Source organism: Phaethon aethereus, assembly GCF_964289735.1.
Source record: "Phaethon aethereus genome assembly, chromosome: 3".
NCBI lineage: Eukaryota > Metazoa > Chordata > Aves > Phaethontiformes > Phaethontidae > Phaethon > Phaethon aethereus.
The window spans coordinates 127,850,627-127,873,174 of NC_138576.1; the positions used below are offsets into that span (position 1 = coordinate 127,850,627).

The 22,548-nt window shown below is 42.8% G+C and overlaps 1 protein-coding gene across 3 annotated transcripts in view; it reads right to left on the reverse strand.

Annotated features, from left to right (window-relative positions):
• CCDC85A (coiled-coil domain containing 85A) overlaps window positions 1-4,617 on the reverse strand; it is a gene marked incomplete at its 3' end in the record, with an annotated part of 78,435 nt that extends 73,818 nt beyond the window's left edge. For all 3 annotated transcript variants that reach the window (XM_081998218.1, XM_081998217.1, XM_081998219.1), the window contains exons 1-2: window positions 3,753-4,617; window positions 169-1,084 (exon numbers count right to left, since the gene is read on the reverse strand). In XM_081998218.1, coding sequence (XP_081854344.1) covers window positions 169-1,084; window positions 3,753-3,971 — 1,135 coding nt within the window. In that variant the 5' untranslated portion in view covers window positions 3,972-4,617. The remainder of the gene's footprint in view (window positions 1-168; window positions 1,085-3,752) is intronic.
• Between the last annotated feature and the right edge of the window lie 17,931 nt (window positions 4,618-22,548).

Below are 22,548 nucleotides of genomic sequence, written 5' to 3' on the forward strand. Positions count from 1 at the left end.
AACAGACATATTCCGATTAATTCGCTTGCTAAAAGAAAAACACTAACACCAGACCTGTTACCTTTCATTTCACATAAAACATTATTCCTTTTCCAGAAACAGTTGAAATAGCACTGAAACTACCTTAGTAGTTTTCAAAGCGAGTTTTCACTAAATGTATTGACCCACCATTCATTCCATTGTAAATACTTCTGTGGTGAGGTGACAGGTCATCTGTTACTTGTCTCCTGAGGGTACCTTCTCTGCTGCTTCCACTGAGATGTTTGAGATGCTCTGGGCTCCCTCCATAGTGTTGTTTGAGGTGTTCCGGACTCGTACCCCTCACTTTGTGGAGATGTTCTGTACTTCCACTCGGCGTGTGCTTTTGAAGATGATCTGGGCTGCCACTGCTGTGCTTTGAATGCTCAGGGCTACTACCAGGCCTCTGCTTTTGAAAGTGTTCAGGGCTACTACTCAAAACGTGCTTTGGGAGAGTTTCTGGGCTGCTGCTGCTGTGCTTTTGTTGTTCAGGTGCTTTGACAATAGTTTTGTGATGTTCTGGACTCGGTCCTTTCAGGTGATGATCAGGACTGCCAGAACTCCTAGGCTTCTGGAGATGCTCTGGGCTGATACTCCTGTGTTTCTGATGCTCAGGGCTTCCTTCACCCCGTGTTTTTTGAAGATGTTCTGGACTAGTACTTGGATGATGTTTATGATGGTCTGGACTGTCTGTACTTCCTGTGCTAGAAGTACTACTCCCATCACCGACATCTCTTATGTAAGTACTCGTCGCTGTTAACTGGCACAGGCTGATTTGGCTGTCAATAGAACTCCGGCTGCCTGCTCCACCACTTTTCTCCTCATCCAGCAACACACACAATTCTTTCAGCTCCAGGTTCTCCTTAACCACTTCTTCTTGTCGCACTTCCAATTCTTTCAGCTTCTGTAAGTATAGGGCAACCTCTTTGTGCATAACACTAGCACTGTATCTGCCCAGTCTCTGCCATTCACGGGATACCTTCTTGCCTTTCTGCCTGTCATCATCCAGAAAGCAGCAAAGGTCTCTCAGTTCTTGGTTATCCTCTTGCAGCTTCTGGTTGATATCCTTTAAAAGAAAGATAATCATGACAGAGAAGTGTCTAAAAAATTAACATTATACCATTAGTGTTACACAAGTCAGTGAACAGCACTGCTATAAACCCATCATCTAAGCACTAGAGTGAGGCATAAATAATTGTGCATGTAGATCTGGCATATTATAACAGCATCATGCTCCAAACTAACAAAGCTGCTGTCCAGTAAAAAGTGACTGTAACGTGGAGCTAATCTTGAAGGGTTCAAAGATGAACTTCTGATACAGCATAAAAGTTTCAGGCGCTTGCTTAATTTTCATGCTAAGTATCAGAATAATTTAGCTTCCAAACTGGGCAAAGATCATAAGTGCTGTCATGATGATCTCGCTCCCTTGAGAAATATTCACCTATGAGTTATTGCTCAATGAAACTGCAAGGCACATCAGAAATTGTAATCTCACTTAAATAATTCATTATCAACATCTATACTCTCCATTCCCTAAAACATATTCACATACAAAAATGAACTTTTAAGAAGTCTAAAATATTTGTGTTTTGATTTTGTTTCAGATTTGCATAAAAGAACCTTGTCAGTCATCACTTAATCAGAATTGCTTCAACCACTCAGAAATTAAATAATCTGTTTTAATAGATTTTTCACTCCTAACAAAACAAAGTACATGATTCCATATCCTTCTTTAAGTGAGGAACAGTCTGAAGCGAAAATGTTTAAGCTATTACTATGGCAGAATAATACGCCAAAGAAAACATTTTCAGCATTTTACCCTCTTAGTTTTACTAAACTGGCTTGTGACTGTATTTATCTTTCTCCCACCTAAATATTCATTCCTTCTTATGTATTATATTAGAAGTAGAGATTAGCCACAACTGTTAAAAATTTTAGCTTTATGGAGAGACCATTTTAGCACTGTTTCTTAAGGAAGCATTTGTAATGCCACTGGATTTGTGTGCATGCATGCATGTGCTTGATCTTTGTCTCAAAATAACTTTGAACTTGACCAATTTCAACCCATATCAGACACAGGAAAAAACTCAAAAAATTAATTGTCCTTAAAAATCTGTGCCGGTGAGAGATACTTAAAATTGACCCCACGGTGGAATAAAAGAAGTTGCGGAAGCCCACAATTCATCAGTTAGAAGCACTAGGCACCCATCCACCAAAATCAGGTGCAGCTGGTTATTGTTACTCATGGACCAGTTATTTCACACAGGGCAAAGGAGGTGGATGTCCAGACACCAGCAGAGGGCTCAAAACCTCGTTCTCCCAAATTCCTTTTAAAAGTTCCAGCAGAGGCATCTGAACAAAAGACGGAAGTTAAACATCACTTAAGGAGTTCAAAACAGAGAGGAATTTGTCACTCCTTCCCACACATCTTGGTGTGTTTTGTTACTTATCTGGAAAACGCATAAATCCATATGATGTCACAACACCTTTGCACAGAGAAAGATACTATTGCTGTAATTTAACTTACATTTAAAATGTAGGCTTTATTTTTATTAAAGTACTATCATTGATGGGTCTTTTTTTACCCCCAGACACCATATATTGTCAAAAAGAGGGAGGGGGACACACACACTCATACTCTGCAGAACAAGGAAAACTTGGGAGACAGGAACAGTCTTCCCCCCACGCTATTTATTTTATGTCACATTTATCAAAAGACACTTTCTCAATATCTTAGTTGTTTAAAGCCATTCTACAAGTCAAAAACTCTCTTCTAATGTACTCTCACATAACAATTCAAAAGCCCACACTGCATCTCTGTCTTCCCTCCTTCCCTCCAACCTCACCTCACTGAAGGAATTTCCTAAAAACAATGTCCTTTCTCAAAGCAACAAGACAGAAAAGGTTTTGTAGTCATGCCTACTTTAAGATAACTTTATAGGTCTACAATACACATATACATGCTACATCAGGGTAATTATCTACAAGTAGTCACACTATTTTCCCAATCCTTCGAACTGGGAAGGAAACATTAGGGACTGTGCTTCTCATCCAACAAAAGAGTTAAGAAGGGATAAGCCATTACAGACTTGGTCTGCCTCTCACTGTAGTCTGCAGAAGTATACAATTGAAAATGGTTTGATCAGAGATGTGTTATCAGACATCTTTTTCAGACAATAAACTAGGAATTGTTTCCAATCATCCCGACACGGACCCCAAGGGTTTGCCATCACCTGCCATACACTGCACTGCATCCTGGAAATGACCAGCTCTCTCAGGAGCCTACCCGTCTGCCTGACAGATAAGTAAGTCATCTTCAAATAGTGACAGAAAACAGCATCAGCTACACTAAACCTTTTGAATGTCTACAGCTCTGCACACTATTCTTTCACGTGCACTTCAAACAGGACCATTTAACGTTACTAGAAACGAATGCAGTCTAACACAACAGTGACAAGACTTAACGGTTTTCATCAACCAAAGTGTACTGGGGCTGAGCATACAACAGCTGTGCCCCACAGCCTGCCGAATAGTTGGTCACCTGTCACCCGGCCACTCGAGTTTTAAGCGGGATCAAACGCTATTCGCTCCTGTCCTTGTTCACTCTTCATGCGATTCTCGGGAACGGCTCCTCCCAAACCATCCACCTGATGAGATCGCTCCCGGCAGAACGGGCGGGGGACGCGGAGACACGGCAGAAAACTTCAGGGGTCCCACCCTGCCCACCCCGCTACCTTCAAGCCGCGGATCTCGCCGAGGTGGAGCTGGAGGCGGCGGTTCACCTCGCGGATGAGGTTGCTGTGGTCCAGCATCGCGCTCATCTTCTCGGCCTCGGCGCGGCGGAGGCTGCGGATCAGCTCCTCCTTGCTCCACTTGAGCAGCTCCTCATCCGACACCTTGGACAAGTCCTCGGCCGGCGCCGCGCCACAACTTTCTGCCGCCACCTTGGACATGGTGGCGTCCCGGCAGCCCTGGGGCTCCCCGCCGCCAAGGGGCTACAGCCTTCCCGGGGCCGCCCCACCGCCGCGGCGTGTAGGAGCGAGGGCAAGCCCGGAGCCGGCGGTCAGCGCCTGCGGGAGCGCCCGGGTGGCCCCAGCCCCGGCGGGGCCGGGCTGGGCTCGAGGCTGGCGGCTACGAGGGAAATCACTTCTGGCCCCAGGCAGCGGATCCTGGAAAAGAGGAGGAAGAGGAGGAGGAAAGGGTGTGGAGGAAGCCGGGCCACAGTCTGGGGAGCAAACTTCCCCCGCCGAGAAGGAAAGAGAAAAAAAAAAAGACTAAGACAAAGGAAACGCCAGAAGCCCGGCTCCTTCAACAGGTCAGCGGTAGCAGCGCAGCAGTGTGCCGCCCGGCCCCGGGAGCGGTGCCTCTCACGGTACCCGACGCCCCTCGGCTGAGGGATGCAGGCGCGCCGAGCGGGGAGGACGGCAAGTCCCGAGCCAACGCACCATCGCGGAGGGTCGGGCCAGGCGGGGACGCGCGGCGGGCGGCCCAGCTCCGCCGCAGCGGGAGGAGCGGAGCGGGCGCTGCCGGCGCCAGTGGCGGGCGCGGGGCGGCTCGCGGCTTTTCACCGGGGCGCGCGCCACGTGCGGGCCCGCGCGGGCGGAGAGGCGGGGGGGGGGGGGGGGGGAAGGCGGCGCTGTCCCCGCGCGGCTCGCGGGCGCCACCTGCCGCGCGCTACCTGCCGCGCGCTGCCCGCGCCGCCGCCCGTCATCCCGCGCTCAGGGCGGGGATGCGGGAAGGTTGCCCCGGAGAGCATCAGTTCGGGCCCCGGCCCCACGGCTCCCTCCGGCGGTTTCGGGGCGCTTCGGTGGGCAGCTCGGCAGGGAGGCCGCACCGCAGCACCGGCATCCGGCGCCGCCTCAGCTTCCACCTCATCTGTCATTCACCGCGGGAATACTTAGCCCTCATAGAGCGGCTGCCAGGCAGAACCAGACACGGCTCCTCACTGCAACTCACGCTGAAGGTCGCATGCCATGAAACGAGCTCCCCCCCCAGGAATTCACACTGGGATATTTCTATTTCTTCCTTGAGAATATTCAGTCACGGTGTTGCGAGAGGCTTGCATTTCCCAGTTTGCTTAGAGATACAAAGACACTACCCAAATCTGCCTCGCAGATGATTTCAGAATGAAATTTGATCATTTGTTCACGCTGCTTGCAACAAAGATGATACAATACAGCAGAAGTGGACGAACTGAAACTATTAGATGCATAATGGGTTGAATTCCCATTTTAAATCACCTGATACCCCCCCAAACACTCCCTGGCAGGAAAAGAAAGGTGCCTCTCTTAATAGGCCCCTACCACCTCCAATTTTGCAATTTTATAATTACTTAGCTTTAAAGAAGTTTTTCGATTCTTGATGGGAAAATTTGAAGTACTTAACACCAGCATGGGCGGACCATGAGGCTGTGGCCCCAAGAGCAGGGCTAGCTCTGCAGAAGGCAGCTGGAGAACACGTGCCCTGCCCATGCCACTGTCACCGCCCCAGCTGGCTCCCCTGCCATTCTGCTGCCTCAGGCAACTCTCTGCTCTGCCTTCCGGGAGAGCAGCCAATGCCACAGGATTAGGCTAGCCAAGGATTATTTTCTGCTCCGGTCCTATTTAAAAGTTGCCACAAGAATGGTTAAATCAAACGCTATTCCTTTGTTCTTATTCCTAATCTTCTCCTAATCTTATCAGCTGTCACTTGATCACAATGACATTTCTCCTGCTCCTATCTACCTTGGATTCCACTTTGCATTTTCACCATACCAAAAATTCCTACATGTTTTCCCTTCCCTTCAGAGATGTTCCCTCAGCTGATCCATTTTTCATGTACCTCCAGTTTCCCAGCAACATGCCAGACCCCCTGGTCCCAGGACGACCCAGCAAGGGCAGCCCCAGAAGCACATACCAGCTTCCTCCCGTAACAGTCGCTTGCCAAAGTCCTGGCGTGGGAATCACATTTGAGCTGCTGCCGTAGGTACAGGCTGCTGCTCAGGACACCAAAGAATCACCCACCGCCCCTAATACAAAGAGTACCTGTGCTGCAGAGTGAAGCACAAAAGGATGGACATGTTTGCTGAGCTGCAACATGAACCCTGAAATCATCACTGTCAACAATCAAAGCATGGAGCTTTGCCGTCATGAAATCCCATTTCCTGATCAGCGCTAAGCATTGTGCAAAAATTTTATTTTCTCTGAAAACTCTCCTATCACTCTCTTAAATCCTCTGGAAAATTTTTCCACTGTAAAGAACAAAGCTTTAGATAAAAGCATCTGACCAGCCACAGCAAAAATACAATGAAAGGCCATGAAAAGGAGCTGTCATCTTTTATGCCCAGATATATTCCATTTTAATGCAACTAAAAAAGAACAGCTTGGGGAAAAGGCAGCAATACATAAAGGGTTTTATTATTCTCCTAATTCAGCAGTATATTAGTTGAAAGGCCATGTGATGTTAGATTTTTAGTCCAAAGGTATTTCTTTCCATGAAATAAACAGTTGACAAAAAATATCTGAAATTTTTTAATCCAAAGGCTTCAGGAAAGACTGTCCACTTGCCTCAACTCAACGTTAATGGCATTTCATAGCTTTTGATCATGGGGCGCCACGGAAAGCATGGATCTGAGATGTACAGCTTCAGGGGACACTGTGTTCTCCACCAATATGAAACGCCTCCACGTTTGTGTCTTCAGGAGGCAAAGCTTTATTGTATAGACACAAACGTGAAAGGAGAATTCATAAAGTATGGCCATTAGAAACAGTTTAATAAAGCCAAGCTTCAGAAGTTTGGGACAAATGTAGCTCTAATAATGGAACCAAAAACATATCAAGTGAAACTAATGTGGAACGATTCTGTAAGAAGAGGATCTAATTTCACATTCACTCACGCTTGTGTAACAAGATCAAAATGAGAGTGGGAAGTGCAATATAATTATTCCTATCTCCTGGCAATTTTAAAACTTTACTTTCAGATAGTCCACTGTATTACTTAAATGCCAAGTACTTCCCTATGCCTGGGCTGTTACCATCAGTGGTGATGACAACAACTGCCCCGAAACAAACACTTTGTTTTTCACATTAAAGCTGATTTTTTTTGCAATACTGTCTTACTCCCCTGAATAATTCTCATTCACAAGCTGAAGTGGAGAGACCAGGCAAATGAACGTGGGGACTCCAGTGCTGGGATCGCTGCAGCCTTTGTCCAGTGGCAAGGGGGGACAGCAGTCCCCCTTCCTTTCAATTCATTCACACCGTGCACCAAACGCTAGCAGCAATGTGGACCCGCATCCAATTACATCTCCATAGCTGAGAGAGAATCTCCACAGTTTGCCAGCTCGGTAACATTTTCCCTGCCATGCCCCGCTCACCCCAGGATACGCAGAGATGCAGCCAATGTTGCTGGCAAATTCTCTCACAAGTCCTTGAGGGCTGGCACTGGCTTTTCATTGCCGCTTGCAGACTATCTAGTGTTTTAAGTCTCTGATTACTGAGTGGAGTCTCTAAGCATTATTATAACCAATAATAATTATACAATGATTTTAAAAACACTTTTGGACACTTCCAATGAGGCCCTAAAGCTGTTCAATAGCTGTCTGCCAAAGATGTGTCACAGCAAATGAATACTTCTATAGCAGTCATTTTACACAAGGATGGCTAAACTGTTTTTGTTCAGACTTTCCAAAAATACTTTTGAGTAGAGTTCAGACTTGAAAAATGTCATTCCCAAATTGGAAGGAAGTGGAAAGAGCTTTAAAAATGAAAAGTTCAAGTAATTTTAGTTATATTTGCTTCTAGATGCTCTACCCATCATTCATGTGTCTATAGCTGACACTCAACACAGCATCACCCACACTGGCTTCTCTCTAATCCTAGTCCATTAGTTCTCTGCTGGCACATCACCCATCCCTAGGCAGAGGTCCACACCTTCCCATTGCTAACCAAAAAGATGACTCCCCCTCCTCACCTTCCCATCCTGTCCTTCCTAAAAAGCCTCTACCCATCCATGTCAGCATCCCAGTCATGTGAGCTATCCCACCATGACTCCATGACCACAGTGAGATCGTAGACCTGCAACTGCACACAGACCTCTAATCCCTCCTGCTTGTTCCCCATGCTGTCTGCATTAGCGTACAGGCATTCTGGAGAGGCACCCAGTTGTGCTGATTTCCCAGGAAAAGTGGTAGAGCTTCCCCTGCAATGCTGTTCTCTCAGCACCTACTCATTTAGGTGCATATGCTTTAGCTGGGCACCCTTCAGTCCTGCGTGCAGTTTCTCATGTCTCTCTTGTCCACATCACTCCGCATCTCTTGCTTACCAGTCTGGTCCACTTTCACGTCCGTTTGTCATCAGCTCTCTCCTGCCCATTCTAAGACACGAACTTCCTAGGTTAAAGTTCTGGTCACCAGTTTTGCTAGCATGTTGCCAGCACTTTTGCCCGATTTGGTCAGGTGGATCCCATCTCTTCCTAACAGTCCTTGACACTCAAAGAGAGTCCCATGATCATAAAAGCCAAATCCCTGTTGTCAACACCAGTTGTGCAAGCACACATTGACCACAGGATCCACCCACTCCTTCTCAAGCCCTTTTGCCATCATAGGAGTCTCATTTTCCAGACTGACAAGCATAGACCCTGGCTGCCCCTCCGTTATTCATTATACCAGTATAAGGCAGATCAATGCATTCACATATGAATATGTTACAATACAATATAGAACAACTTTTCTTAATGGAGTCTAATACAGTGTTCATAGAGCATTAATACATATAAAAATTAATAGACCGATACTATAGGCAGTCCATATAATATTTTCTACTTCTTTGCATACCCACTTCCATCACACAAGGGATATTCGTGATAATGCCCATCTAGATAAAGCCAGCCAGAAACAAAATCCTCCAATACAGACACCTGGATATTCAAAATGTATATAGACGGAATCCTCATCTTTTGCTCCTGACTTTACGATAGGTAAAAGTAAACAGCCAACTTTGAACAAACCCAAACTTCATTATGTTTGCAACCCCATGTGAACTATACTCACGTTCTCTGGCTTAAACCCATTGCTTAGGCATGGTTTATTTATACTGTATCTCCTAATAAATCTGTAACAGGTATAGATACGCCAGCACACTTCTCAGCTTCAAATGAGATTAAACACGATATTTTATGTGAAAGGGAAAGTGACTCAAAACATCGGGTGGTTTTCCAAAGCTCTTGTGCCCACGTACCCTTGGCATTTCAGAATGCCTCTCACCATTCTCTACTTTGACAGGGTTTCATTTGTGAACTGTCTCCCAAGCAACACCAGCCACCAACCACAGCACCACAGCAAAGCCAACGCACAATTAACAACCGCAGAAAGTGAAAAGTGAGTGGAAATAGCAGAGACTGCAGACCCCTAGGACAAGGCTGGCTCCATAAGGGCCCCCTGTGCAATTCTTAAACTCACTTTCTGATGTTTCAGCTTTACTGCAACCTAGATGACAAACAATTCCACAAATATAATTTCCAGTGCAAATACGAGCATTTTTTTGAACTAGGCAACATGCAGTTTTCTCATCCCAGAATTTTTTTGAGTTCACGTATTCCCAACTACAAGAAAATGTAACAAAAATCTAGAAAAAATGTTTTCAAATTAACAGTCTGGAGAGGGGAAACAAAGCTCAGCTTCAGTTAGTCATTGGGCATTCTAAAACTTCAGAAAGTTTCAACTTTAAACCCTTTAATTAACTGCCTATGATAAATAGCTTATATTTATTCTGTAAGAAAAAACAAACTTTTTTCTTTTTGAAATTGTTGAAAAGTTTATCTCCTTTTTTCAAAATTAAGAATTTCTTATGAAACAAAGTTTGCTATGAACTTCCTCCTACTGCCACCTACACATTTCTCATAACCTAGCTATCATGCAACCATGTGGTGAGCTGGATCAGCTTCTCGAGTCAATGAAAAAAACATTTTAAAAAATCAACCACTTAAAAATAATGACTGGTTTTCCAGTGGCTGATTGCACTGATCTGGCTCACAGTATCCATATTGGATGCAAGGGTGGTGGAGGGAACACACAACCCCAGGGATGGAGGTAGAACAAGACCGTCCCTGTGGCTGGAAGCCTGCATTTAAAGCAGATTAAACACATCGTGACAGTGAGCCTTCAGGACAGCCGCCAAAGATGCCCCAGGCAAGAGGAGCAGAGAGCAACTAGCACCTTCTGCTTGCGTTTAGGTGGTGGCTGTGGCTGAACCAGACTTGCAGATTTGACTTGGAATCTATAATAGAATGAAAAATCCTGAAAGATCTCATGTGGGCACTTTGCTTTTTATTTCAATTGGAAAACTGATTGGAGACTTTTGTGGCCCTCCTCCAGGTCAAACCTGGGATCTGGAGGTTACAGATTACTCACAGGCGATGCCAGGAAAAGATACTGCCACTCAAACTGACTCGGAAATTGCTTTCACAGGTCTTGGCCAATCCTCCTAAACTCATTTGTTAATTTCGGTGAGGTACATGTAATTGAACATGCTTTGTAACAGCTCAAGGTTAAACAAGTGGTTAGATGACTGATCCTTAGAAACAAAGTGAAATATAGAAACAGGCACATTTCCAACTCGGCAGAAAACATACCTGAAGCAACAACTTAAAGGCATCCATAGATGTTACAATGAAATTGTTAATTATAACGTTTTTATGGGGTTGATTTTATCGTGAAGAGCTTGGCAACTTTTCTGCACAGCTAACAGTTTGTTCTGGCTGGGATCCAACATAGATGCATAACCAGAGCATCTGTCGGTTTAACTGTACTTCTGTTCACCGTTTGGGTAACATTGGACTTCGGTTTGTGTTCACATTTTATTAGTGAGTTAATAAGGGGCCAGATGCTTCTTTCCACTCTTGCTGATGGAAGTAAAGTAGATGATTACGGGATGCAGAGTGAGAAAAGGTGCACGCCCTACAGCATAATCCTTTGCTTCCCCTAACCCTGTAAAAGTGGCAAATACCGACACAGTATCTACACGGATGAAGGTGGAGATCTTCTGTCCTCTTCTAAGACACCAATGTAACTGTAGTAAAGCATACCTTTAAGCATTTACAACATACTTAGTAAGCACAAGTATTGGAATGAGATTAAGGTAAGATAAATCCTTGGGGAAAAAAAAGAAAAAAGTTTTGGAAATTAAGCAATACCACGCCAGGAAAACAGGCACCACTGTCTGGAAGGAGGAACATAGAAAAATCCCTTGCCCTGATGGACACTGAATACTTTACATGAGCTTTCCCCCCCCTTTCCCTCTGCCCTTCTGTGTCTTTTTTTCCAAGTTTGAGCTCTAGTACCGTAAATGATAAATGATATGAATTGACTGTAGTGGGTTCCTTGATAACTATACAAAAAACAGTACTAATAGACTTCATGTCCATTCACATAAGCCATCATACCAAACAAGCCACACTTCCTAAGTCCCAAGAACCATGATCTAAACCAGCTATCTAATGAAGCGGAAAGCCTCCATACCCTATTATCATTTCCCTGAATCTACAACACAAAAGACTATATATTTTCAAGGAAAAAGCTTCTTTTTTAATCTGCCTTTTAGTGGCATTATTGTTATACATTAATAAACCCTTTTTATGAGAAAGAGATTGTTCATTGTATTTTTCTAAAGCTACGTATGCCGAAATAAAACTAATCTACCACAAGAGTATATGGGACAGATCTCCAATGGCTTGTAAGACAGTACTTTTCATGTGGAATCATCTTCATTTATCCCGAAATATTTAAATCAGCCACCCACCCATTCTGGCTGCTGCACGGCTACATGAAGCTTTTTATACTATACACATTCTCTTCCTTGGTAGGACAATATTTTGTAAATAAGCCCTGTGATTTCAACAAATCTCCCCAAAATTCAGTTGTTCTCTGCAATAAGGTGGGCTTTTGTGAATCCATCAGTTATTTAGCTATCAGTTACCGCTTTGCCAGAGGGAAACTAGTGGTCTGTCGCCGAAGGTGATTCTCCCTGTATCTTGCTGCTTCACAGTGACAGCTTACACAGTGGAGCTCTGTGGGAAACAGTTCCAGGGATTTCCAACTTATCTCCACTTCCCATTCTGAGGTGTTCATGTCTTTACCAGGATTACCTATTTACAGGGAGGCAAAGTTTTGAAGATTTCCCTAGACTCGCCTTAAGTACTAGACTAACTTAAAAATACAAATAAAACCATTCTTTCCAGCCAAGCATTGGTTCTTGAGTACAAAATTAGAAACCAAGTAATGAAAGCAAAGCATAAAACCAAGGAACCCACACTAAAGGCATTCACACATCACTTCATGTCAGTCTCATGTCCTTGCTGCAACTCTGAGTTCACCTACAGCACTTCTCAAAGCCAATAGCCAGACCACAGCATCTAGAGTGCTGTTTTTAATAGCAACTCAGGAAAAGTTTTCCTAACGTGTATTTTTCAGAGTTAATCTGCAATGTTGCATTGCCAGCCCCAAACCCATGCTTCATCTGAGGGGTGCTTTGTTCTGTATACAGAATTCCAAGACAAAACCCCTTCAACTTTTATCTAATGAAAAGCAGCAGGAGTAACGCAACCTCTCTAGCAAATGTGGCTGTGAAGACATTCACTTCCTTTACACCAACTGCAGCTCAGATAATTCCTGTTTCCTTCTCCATATTCTTTGGAACTGGGCTTTTTTCCCCCAGTCCTTTTTAATTAAAAAAAGCCAAACAAACAAAAAGAAAACAACCTTCAATGTTTGGGCTCCTATGAAGTGAAACATTAAGAGCTTATCTAACAGAAAGTGATACTTCCTATTGAACACACTCCCTGTGTTGCTACAGCAGTTTAAAAACTATTGCAATATTTTTTAGAGTATATATCACACATCTGATCAAACCCTCAGTCTCCAGCTCTCTAGTAATTCCTCACGGTGATCTGGTGCAACATGGTAATAATATGGATGAAGAAGTCAGCATTCAGAGTCCTTTAGGCTTATTCAAAACATTGATTGGTTCTCATTTCATCCAGTGAAAGTAAAACAGGAGCGCAGACACCTTTGTCTTTTTTTTTTTAATTGTTATTCACAGATTATTTATTAGGAGAAAAACAAGAAAAATTGTTGGAGAAGAAGAGTGAATGATACGTCAGTGAAACTACCACAATGCCTAGTGAAGTTGCAAGCTTAAGCTGGAACTAAAGCAGTTTTGTAGTCATTGCCTTCACGTCAGTTAGAAATTACATGAAAGTAGAAGGAAGCTGCCTGCTAATAGGTACACTTTTTACTTGCTCAAGCCTTGTGCAGATACCACTGCCTCTCGCAATTCCAGTAATTAATTATCAGTTCTGACAATGCCATTCAGGATGGAATAAAGACTGTAGCATATTTAGTCACCTTGAGCATTATTTATTTATTTGTACTGCAATAGCATCTGAGACCTCTACCCATGCAGTATGACCCCTTTGAGTTGGAGCTATAGAACCACAAAATGAGAAGACTGTCAATATAGTACATAAAAAGACAATGCTCCGAGAATTTACAAGCTATGCCTTAGACCTCTGGTTCCTGCAAAGTGCAGAGGAAGGGGCAGAACCAGCTAAATAAGACTGTACCATTTAGTATGTAGTCATTTTTAATTGTAAACCTATGCATACATTAAACTAATGAAGGAACAAACCACCCTAAAAAAGTAGCAAAAGTCAAACAGGAGGATTATAAGGTTTGCAATGAGAAGAGAAATGGATATTAAGAGACAAAGAAGAATTCTAAGGAGTGCATTAGTGAGAAATATGTCAAACAGTTATAAACCCAGTGATGTAACTTGAAAAGATTATGAAGTCCATGATAGTAAAAGCTACCTCAAAATGCCTGGGCAGATGATTTTTATGAAAACCTTAGAACCACTGTGGACAAAAGGCACTGAGCTGTAACAGGGAAAACGACAGAAGTATTTAAGTCCTCAAAGCAAGGGTGCTCCTTCTGCAAGTATGCCTCATGCTGGGCAGCCACAGGGAGATTTGCTGATGTGAAATGCTTGAGAGAAGAACGGCATGCTGTCCCGAATGACAACAGCCTTTAGCTGTTGAGACCACTGGATCTGTAGAGATTGCAGGGGACAAAAGATCACTGCCTTCAAACAGGCAGTGTTCTCATGGTGGTTCACTCTGGTTGAAGTGATTGTTTAGCTGGTGCAGGGATGCCGGAGATGGCCTTGTCAATGACACTGTGCACTGTCCTGGATCTTCCTAAAAGCACTTCTGCTGCTTGCAGTACTTGAAGTTTTATAAAACATTTTGAATGTGTACTGTTGGTGAAATGGGTAGAGAATGGCCCATGAACCCCATGCTTGCATCTAATCTGCTTCCACTGCCAACCTCATGTTCGCCCCATGTTCTGTTCTGACTCTTTGAATGTGTTCAAATGATATAGTGTTCAAGTGATATATTGGCTTCAAACTATACTGTCAGTTCAGCAAACAGTAATCAACTTAATATTTACTATCATGTCATGCAATAATACTTTGAAATTCTTTACTGATTTGGGGCTGCTGAAATATGCATATACATATTGATGCATGCAATACCACACTTGGAAGAAAGGTATACAGTAATTGGAAAAGCAGCTCACGAGGTTATTGAATGAACAGTGATCCACACAGATCACCTTCCTCTGCAACTTTCATCTCCAGGAACACACTCTTTAGTTATTCTGCTGATTCCTCTCAGCAAGACAAATCCATTAAATATTTAATTAAGCTGTATTCAATATATTAGGTAAGTGAACTATTCTGTCTAGTGCTAGCTTAACATTACATGCTGTATCATAATGTTCTGCACAACACAGTGTTGCAATGATATCCACGTTATTGGAAATTGTTTCTATTTGCTTATGAAGAGTAAAAGCAAAAAGTAAATGAACACCCAAATCAGGATTTCTAATCTAAGAGTACTCCTTTTAGCTATTACTATTTAAACAATCCAAGAGGAGATGCACGACATCTAGAAACTGCCGGGGCACTAACAGGTGAGCATTGAAGTGTGGGGATTTTTCACTTGTTTGGGTTTTTAAGCAGAGCAGAAATTCATCGGTAGAGAAAATCCCTGTGTATGGCTTGCATAGCTACAGGCATGCCAGACCATAGTGGAAATTTTAAACTGAATGAAACAGAGGTAAAACAGAGAGGGGGGAATTTGGAGATTCTGAGAAAAAACATTTAACCGAAGTACAGCACAAACCATTGCTTCAGAACTGCCAGCAAACTCTTGCCAACCTCAGTCAATTCCCAGCAATTAGGAATGACATACACTGTAACATTTGGAATACACAGGGAGAGGAAAGGGAAGAGAATCAAATTGCTGTACATTTTGTCACAGCTGACGTATGACAATTGCCAAGGGCAAGTGCTTCTGAAGATAAACTGATAGGCTGCAGTTGAAGCAATTGCTTCTGATAAGGAAATATTAGAGGCAAAAAAACCCAAACCCCTGATCTTCAGAGGACGAGTATTTGCTCTGTTTGTAACATTAGATAAACAATGTGCACAAAGCAAGATCACTGCATAGGGAATTCTTGTAACTGCAGCATCATGTGAAAAAAAAAGAGGATCTAATCCAGAAACTTGATTTCCTAGGTTGACATAGCAAACATTCATCAAAGGTTAAATAAAAGATTTTAACTTCCTAATATCTGAAGATAGGGACAACTAGGTTCCGTTCTATGAAGGCTGAAGAACTGAGGATAAGATGCTACTACTAAGACCCCAGAACCGACTAACAGAAAGCTATGATTAAAAAAGGGGACAAATCTCAATTATTTTTTTTTAATCAGGAACTCAGCACTATGGAAATAGAGAGCTATTAGATGTTTTAGAATTTGTCCCACTGGCTTCAGTAGGGGACTTTCCCCTATTTGCAAGGAGTACTGGATTGGTGCTCTGCTCAATTACTTACGGATCAGCCTTATTCCTGATCTCTTATTAGAAGCAGGTTGACATTTGCACAGAGAAAATGACAGAAAAAAAAATAGAAAAGGGAAATAGCTAGTAAAAACATTTTAAGAAAAAAACCCCCAAAATCACATCGCCTACTTTTTTTCTCTTGTCAACTGGAATCTCTTTACAGTTCCAGTAATCCAAGTGGTAAATATTTTCTTATAGTGCCAAAAATGCAAAGACGTTAAAGAAAAGTTTGCAAGTCAGACATGTATCAGAAAATCCCAGCTGATTTAACTTTGTCTTTTCCAATAAGAGCAAATGTATTCTTTTTTCCACTGCAATGCCTTTTTTTTTTTTTTTTCCTTTGTGGGATTTTTAAGCGGGAGGTCTTATAAACACTAAACCCAAAACATCCTGAAAAATGCAGAACACAGAGCCCTGTTGCAAGCAGACATGGGAAGATTTGCCAGCTGCCCAATTACTGCTTTGGAAATAAAGCAGGTTCTGGAACTAGACCATCTACAACTTTACACAAACCCAGAAAGTCCCTGATCTTGCAGTGGGGTGGAGGGGAAGCAGTTTGGATCAATTTGAAAGGAAAACTTCCCAGAGGTTTTCTTCCAAGAGGATCAGATGTTGATGCTTCCTTCAAAAGCAGTTATTTATAAATAAAGCTGAATAGAAACTGTTATTTTCCATACGTCCTTCTGCACCACAGGCAAGAATGAAGGACAAGGTCAGCAGGTTTCATCATTATTACAGACATGGAAAGAAAAAAAACCAAAAACAACCAGATACTCTGTTAAAGATACTATTAGTTTAAAGCTAACTCCCCTTCTTCAAAGGGTGACAGAAATGTGCTGGCCCCACAGAGAAAGTTAGAATCTTCTCATCTTTGTGCTATAATCTTCTTCTTTCTTCCAGGGCCATAAATCACTGCTTAGTGCTATGACACATCCTTCTGTAGAAATACCATCACTAGGCTGGGCTGACTGTATCCTATCCTAGTCTTAGACGAGGATAATTTTAGGGGAGGCAGAAGCCATCAAATATACACATTCACATAGGACAAATATAAAGTATTTATGTATCAATCCGCATAAACAAGCTAGTCTTATTTGTATGTATGGGCACTACAGCTGCTCACTTCACTGGGATTCTGGGGATAGCATTTGGTCTGAAATCGTATTCTCTAAGTTTACATCTCAATAATCCAATTCAAATATACAAGAACTAATTAAACTTAGTGGATAACCATAGTAACAATAGTACATAGTAATTTTTAGCATTTTCTATCTTCAATATGCTTTACAGGCATTAACTAATTAATGGATAACATGAATTTCAAAATCAATGCATGAGCATAGCATATGATTAGAATTAACATTTCAATTACTCTCCTTCTCTGACCAGTACATTTACAAAATGCTTCTTATTTCTTTGTACATATGTGTAATATAATTAAAAAGGATTCTTTACAACTTATTGCAAGTAATTATAGAGTTTCTGAACCATCCTACACACTCAATGAGAAATCACATCTGCACTCTTGCTCTCCTCAAAATTCTGCCTGTTTAGATGATTTCCACAGACCCCTGTTAATGTAATCTCTTTTTCTTAAACTTTGCTCGTGCACAGGGGATTCTGTGCAGTAACTTCAATCCTACAGCAACTACGCCACACCAGCAACAAAGTGAAGCTCCTCAGGAAAAGCCACTGGAGCTGCCGTTACCCTGGGACTGAAGTGCTCACTTGCAGATGCAAAAGCTCGATTTGGGAAGTTCCAGGGACCAAATCCCCATCTCTTCCAAATTCCCATGTGATAAATATTCTCACCCAGTGATTGCAGCCTTCACTGATCACCATTTGTGGTACCGCTAGCTCTAAAACCAGAGCACTATAGATCTTGCCATAGGCTGAGGCTGCTCTGGACTTGCTTCACAGGCCACTTTTTTTAGCCTGAGCCTTCTCATTGCACTACAGCAGTTTAAATGTAACGCAAGCATATCTGCACGGGGGCCAAACACGGAAGTCTTCCATTAGGAGGAATTGAGGCTTTCAGAAACAGCAAAACAAAGACACATTTTGGCAACTCATCTTCCCCTGCTGCCAATTTAAATCTTACAGTTCAAAATTACTTCCTTTCAACATCTCTTGTTTTTGTGGCTAACCAACTGACCTTTTTGATGAAGGGAAAAGTTCCTTCTGAGTTTTTTTGCAGGCCACTGGTCTGTAGGGATGTCAAACTGAGTGCCTGGATAACTCACTGGTGTTAGATTTTTCCAAGAGTTTTCAAGGATTTTCAGGTACTAAAACCAAACCAAAAATCCCCAAAGCCATAAGTGCCCATATACACTAGCTGTCATACATAGCCTACAATAAAAAGAAACTTCCCTCAGCTGATAGGATAAATGCATTTGCCTTTTCTTCATAATGAGAATTTGCAGCTGCTGATGCCTTCCTACCACTGCCTTTTCCACCAGAGAGTTTCAGTTAGCCCTCCTGCTGTTTCATACACCTTTTTAATGAAAATTAATTCATATTGCAGCATTTTCCCCGCTAGATGTGTAGGCTGAGACTCTCTTCGCTCTGCTGTTCTCTGTCTTTCTTATGGACCAATGCAAATTGCCCAGCTAGAGTTTCCTGTAAGAATCTCTTTTTTTCTACATGTCCCCACATAATTGCCAGGCATTACACTTGAACTTGTAAGCCTAGAGGAACAAAAGCATTTATTCAGCTTGATACAGTTACCGCTTTCAAATGACTTTTCTGCTCATGTCTTAACTCTTTAGCTGGTTGTAGAAGCCTCTGAGCAGCTGGTATCCATTCTAACTTGTCTTTTTTCGTGCTAGTTACATGTTTCAAATCAATGAAATCAATGGCACACTTCTCATGTTTCCCCTGTTACATAAATAAATATAGATCTAATGCCTCCAGCATACAGGTCGAGGTGACAAAGAAAGGAGAGCACGATAGGGAAAAACAATAGAAATCACTAAGCCCTGCTGAATAAAGTTCTACTAATAATTCAATTATCAGATTTTTTTTCATATAAATTAATAGAATACCCACAGACTTCTAGGAGGAAAGGCCAGCACTGATTTTAATCTTACTCGTTATATCATTTGCTTCTGACAGATAGGGCTGCAAATATTCATTCTTGCGCAAATTAATTTTTTAAATTATTCTTTAAAATGGAATATTTCTTCTTCTGTACACACTGTGCAAGAAAGAACTGTGTTTATTCAGTGTTAATAAAGTTTTCTGGACCCTGAATGGAAATTCTTGTTGGGAAGTTGCACTAGCAGGATGGTCCTAGACCCTTACTACTATCTGTGAGGAAGATTTTATAATAGCAATAGTAAGGCAAAGGGGTTGAAATAGGAAAAATATCCAGGGCCATTGCTGCCACATTGAGACGGAACTCTAAAAGTTGGAATGTTTGGTTGCTACAATGTAGGAATTTGATTTAATGACAGAATTTTCCAGGCAAACATAAGATGGAAGGATTCCTGGTACTCCGATGTGGAGCCCACCCCAGGAATCCACCTGAATCTGTCCATGTGTGCAGCGACTACTGCTGCTGCTACTATTGCTCTGTGACCTCTGAAGATGATAATGAGGGAAAACAATCCAATTTCTAAAGCACGGGAAAAGATTTTTAGAAGAGCAAGCAAGTTTGTCCCATCTCGGTCAGCTTGGGAGAGTTACTGGAGAATAAATGAGCGCTGGAGAAGAATAATGCTCTAAGCCTACAAGATTGTTTTTAGACAAGGTTCAGGCACTGGCCCAGAGCATGAGGAAATTTCCATTGCTGTTAGTTCTGTACGTCATCCAGATAAATAGAGGCTTTCCCAAGCCGTTTCCTTCCCATTGCCTTTCAGAAGTACCACACTTAAAAAAAGCGGTAAAAACATGAAGACAGCAGGAAAGGCAAAGTATTTCTCTTTTATAAAAATGTTCTAAAGGAAAGAGGTATCATATGGAGAAATATTTCGTAAGAAATTACAGCCTCATAGATATCCCATTTTGCTTTTCCATTTATCATTTCTACCCACCTGCTCTCCCACCCACATACCCCCAGCATTATTAACACTTATGAAAGAACATAACGTTTTCATAATAAAGAATGTTTTTGTCCATTATCTAGAGAAAAATATACTTCACTCAATATGTTCTCTTGGAGAAAAAAACATTTAGGTCTGCTATAACTAGATGCTTTTTCTCAGGACAATACATTGCACTGAACTACCCGATTTTCTTTTGGATTTGTAAGGGTACAGAACAGTTCTGCCTGGAGCCAGAGATTTTCATAGTGGTGATGCTCACCCACAGACAGCACCAGGTGTGCTGTTCTTTACATATCATCATCCCGTGCCATGTGTTATGTGTAGAATAAGGAAGTATATTTTTGATCCTAAAAGCCAATTCTGTTCTTTTCATCTCATTACTGAAAAGACAGATGTGCTAAGGCTCAGGTTTTTGTACCCAAAATCTGCTTCAAAGATATGCTTTGCTGCCGTTTATTGTTTGCTGCTTTATTAGACAGAAATTTGGTGATGTCACTAAATCATGTACTTGCAAAACAACCTAAATAAGCATTTGCTAAGGTTAAGGCCAGGCTACAAACCCGGGAGTCAGCTGTGAAGCCAGGGATTTTGGCCAACAGTGCTTTACCAAAGTTTTGATGTGCCAGTGCTGTACACGGCAGCATTGGTACAGAGTGCTGGTGTCAGCCTATAAAATCGGTGGCCATCTTCAGCATTGCCAAGCAGTGCTTCAAGGGTAAACAGTCCTCTATTACTCTGCTTTATGGTAATCTAGTCTAGAAGGAGCCTGGCAAGAGTAACTATAGCAAGGACTGCATCAGAAAGAAAAGTTTGCAAAACCCTGGCCCATCAAAGCTGGATGTACCTACGCTGAGGTTAAGGGTGCCATCCAGGAATTCAGGGCTGTTAACAACACAAGACTGTAGAATATTGCAACCTCTCCAAGAACAGGAGCTGACATGATTCCCCATAGCACCTCCAGCGCTTTTCATTCCTATATGCCTAATCTCCAAACTGAATTCATATCAACATGCTTTCCTAGGGGTGGTCTCTCCTCTTAGCCTTACAAACAGGGGAACTAAGGAACTCCAGCTCGCATGTTGCGAGGAGCGCTGGCCGAAAGCTAAGTGCCTACAGGATAGGATATGGTACTGTTGTTCCCCAAACCCCCACCCACACTGAGCCAGCCTAATGATTTATTGGGAGACAACACAGATCTAACTCGTGAGAGTCCTCAGGGAGCATTTAGCAAGGAAGGGACAGTCCCCTAAATATCACTCCCCCAAAATGAAAGAAACAATTGCATAGCAGCCTCATCTGTCCATGAGAGGTACTACATGAGAAGTAGAGAAATACTCAGCAGTGGCGTGACTTAAGTCACCTTAGTGAATTTTGTGGATTTGTTATTTAACAAACATATTAAAAAAAAGGACAACAAACAAAAAACAACAAAAAACACCAAAAAACCTGAGTTATTCATTGAAATTTTCAAAAATAACTCTGAGTTAGCACTGAAATAAGCAACATAGCAAATAAAATATGATTGATGAGACAAGAGCTACACTCCTCTCTGACTTTTATCTACTGAAGTCAAATACAGCCTCAAAAAACTTTCTCTATGCCCAGCTTTGATTAGAAATGCTGACCCAGATTTATCTTCCTTAGCTTTTGCCACCTACCCGAGTGTGCTCACATGAAGGTGGTCACCCTGTGTGCTCCATAGAGAGAGAGACGCTCCAAGAGAAGACTGCTCAGTTCTCCAAGAGCCCTTTGGATGCATCCACAGAACACACCCTTAGGGACAGTGGGCTGAGGGGCTACCTGGTCTAGGCCAGCTGTGCCCCCAGGGCTAGGGCTGTCCACAAGTTAGATGGGGCAAATCCAGAGCTTTCTTTTAGCTTAGAAAAAGTATGATTCTGTCTAAGAGAGTTCAAATAGCATGTGACTTCCAGCACCACACGCCAGAGACAAACACTGTGAGCGCTGAAAGTCCAGCCCTGTATTGGGATAACAGTGAAGCTACTCATGGAAAGCAGGTTCCCTTAAATGAAATCTCTGCCTGCATTAACTCAATTAGAGATAGTAGATGACTGGCCATCACACCTGACAGAGATTCTTCACAGAAAGCAGAGAGGACTGCCTCATACAGCTAAACTTTTCATCTGGGCCTGAAAGCTTGGCTCTCCCTTCGAGAAACGTAAAACATATAACACATCATCGGTCCAATCACCCAAATTTCAAAATACCTTAAGCCTGTTCCAGCCGGTGCCCTTGACTGAGCAGTGTTTATATTTGTTCCTCCCTCAATCAAATCTCCTCACCATTCACACTCGTGTATATGCCACAGATGGATGACATAGGGTGCAGCTGCCTCCGAATCCCCTGAAGGAGCACAGGCCTGCCACAGCCCGCCAACGCTCGCGGAGGAGCCGGGGCCATGAACGTCCGACGCGGCCTCTCGCCTCACCCCGAAACTACGTCCGGACGCGAAGCGCGAACACCGGCCGCTCGCCGCCGCTCCACCTGTGAGGGAGGCGGCGGCGGCTGCGGGCCGCCCGGCAGCT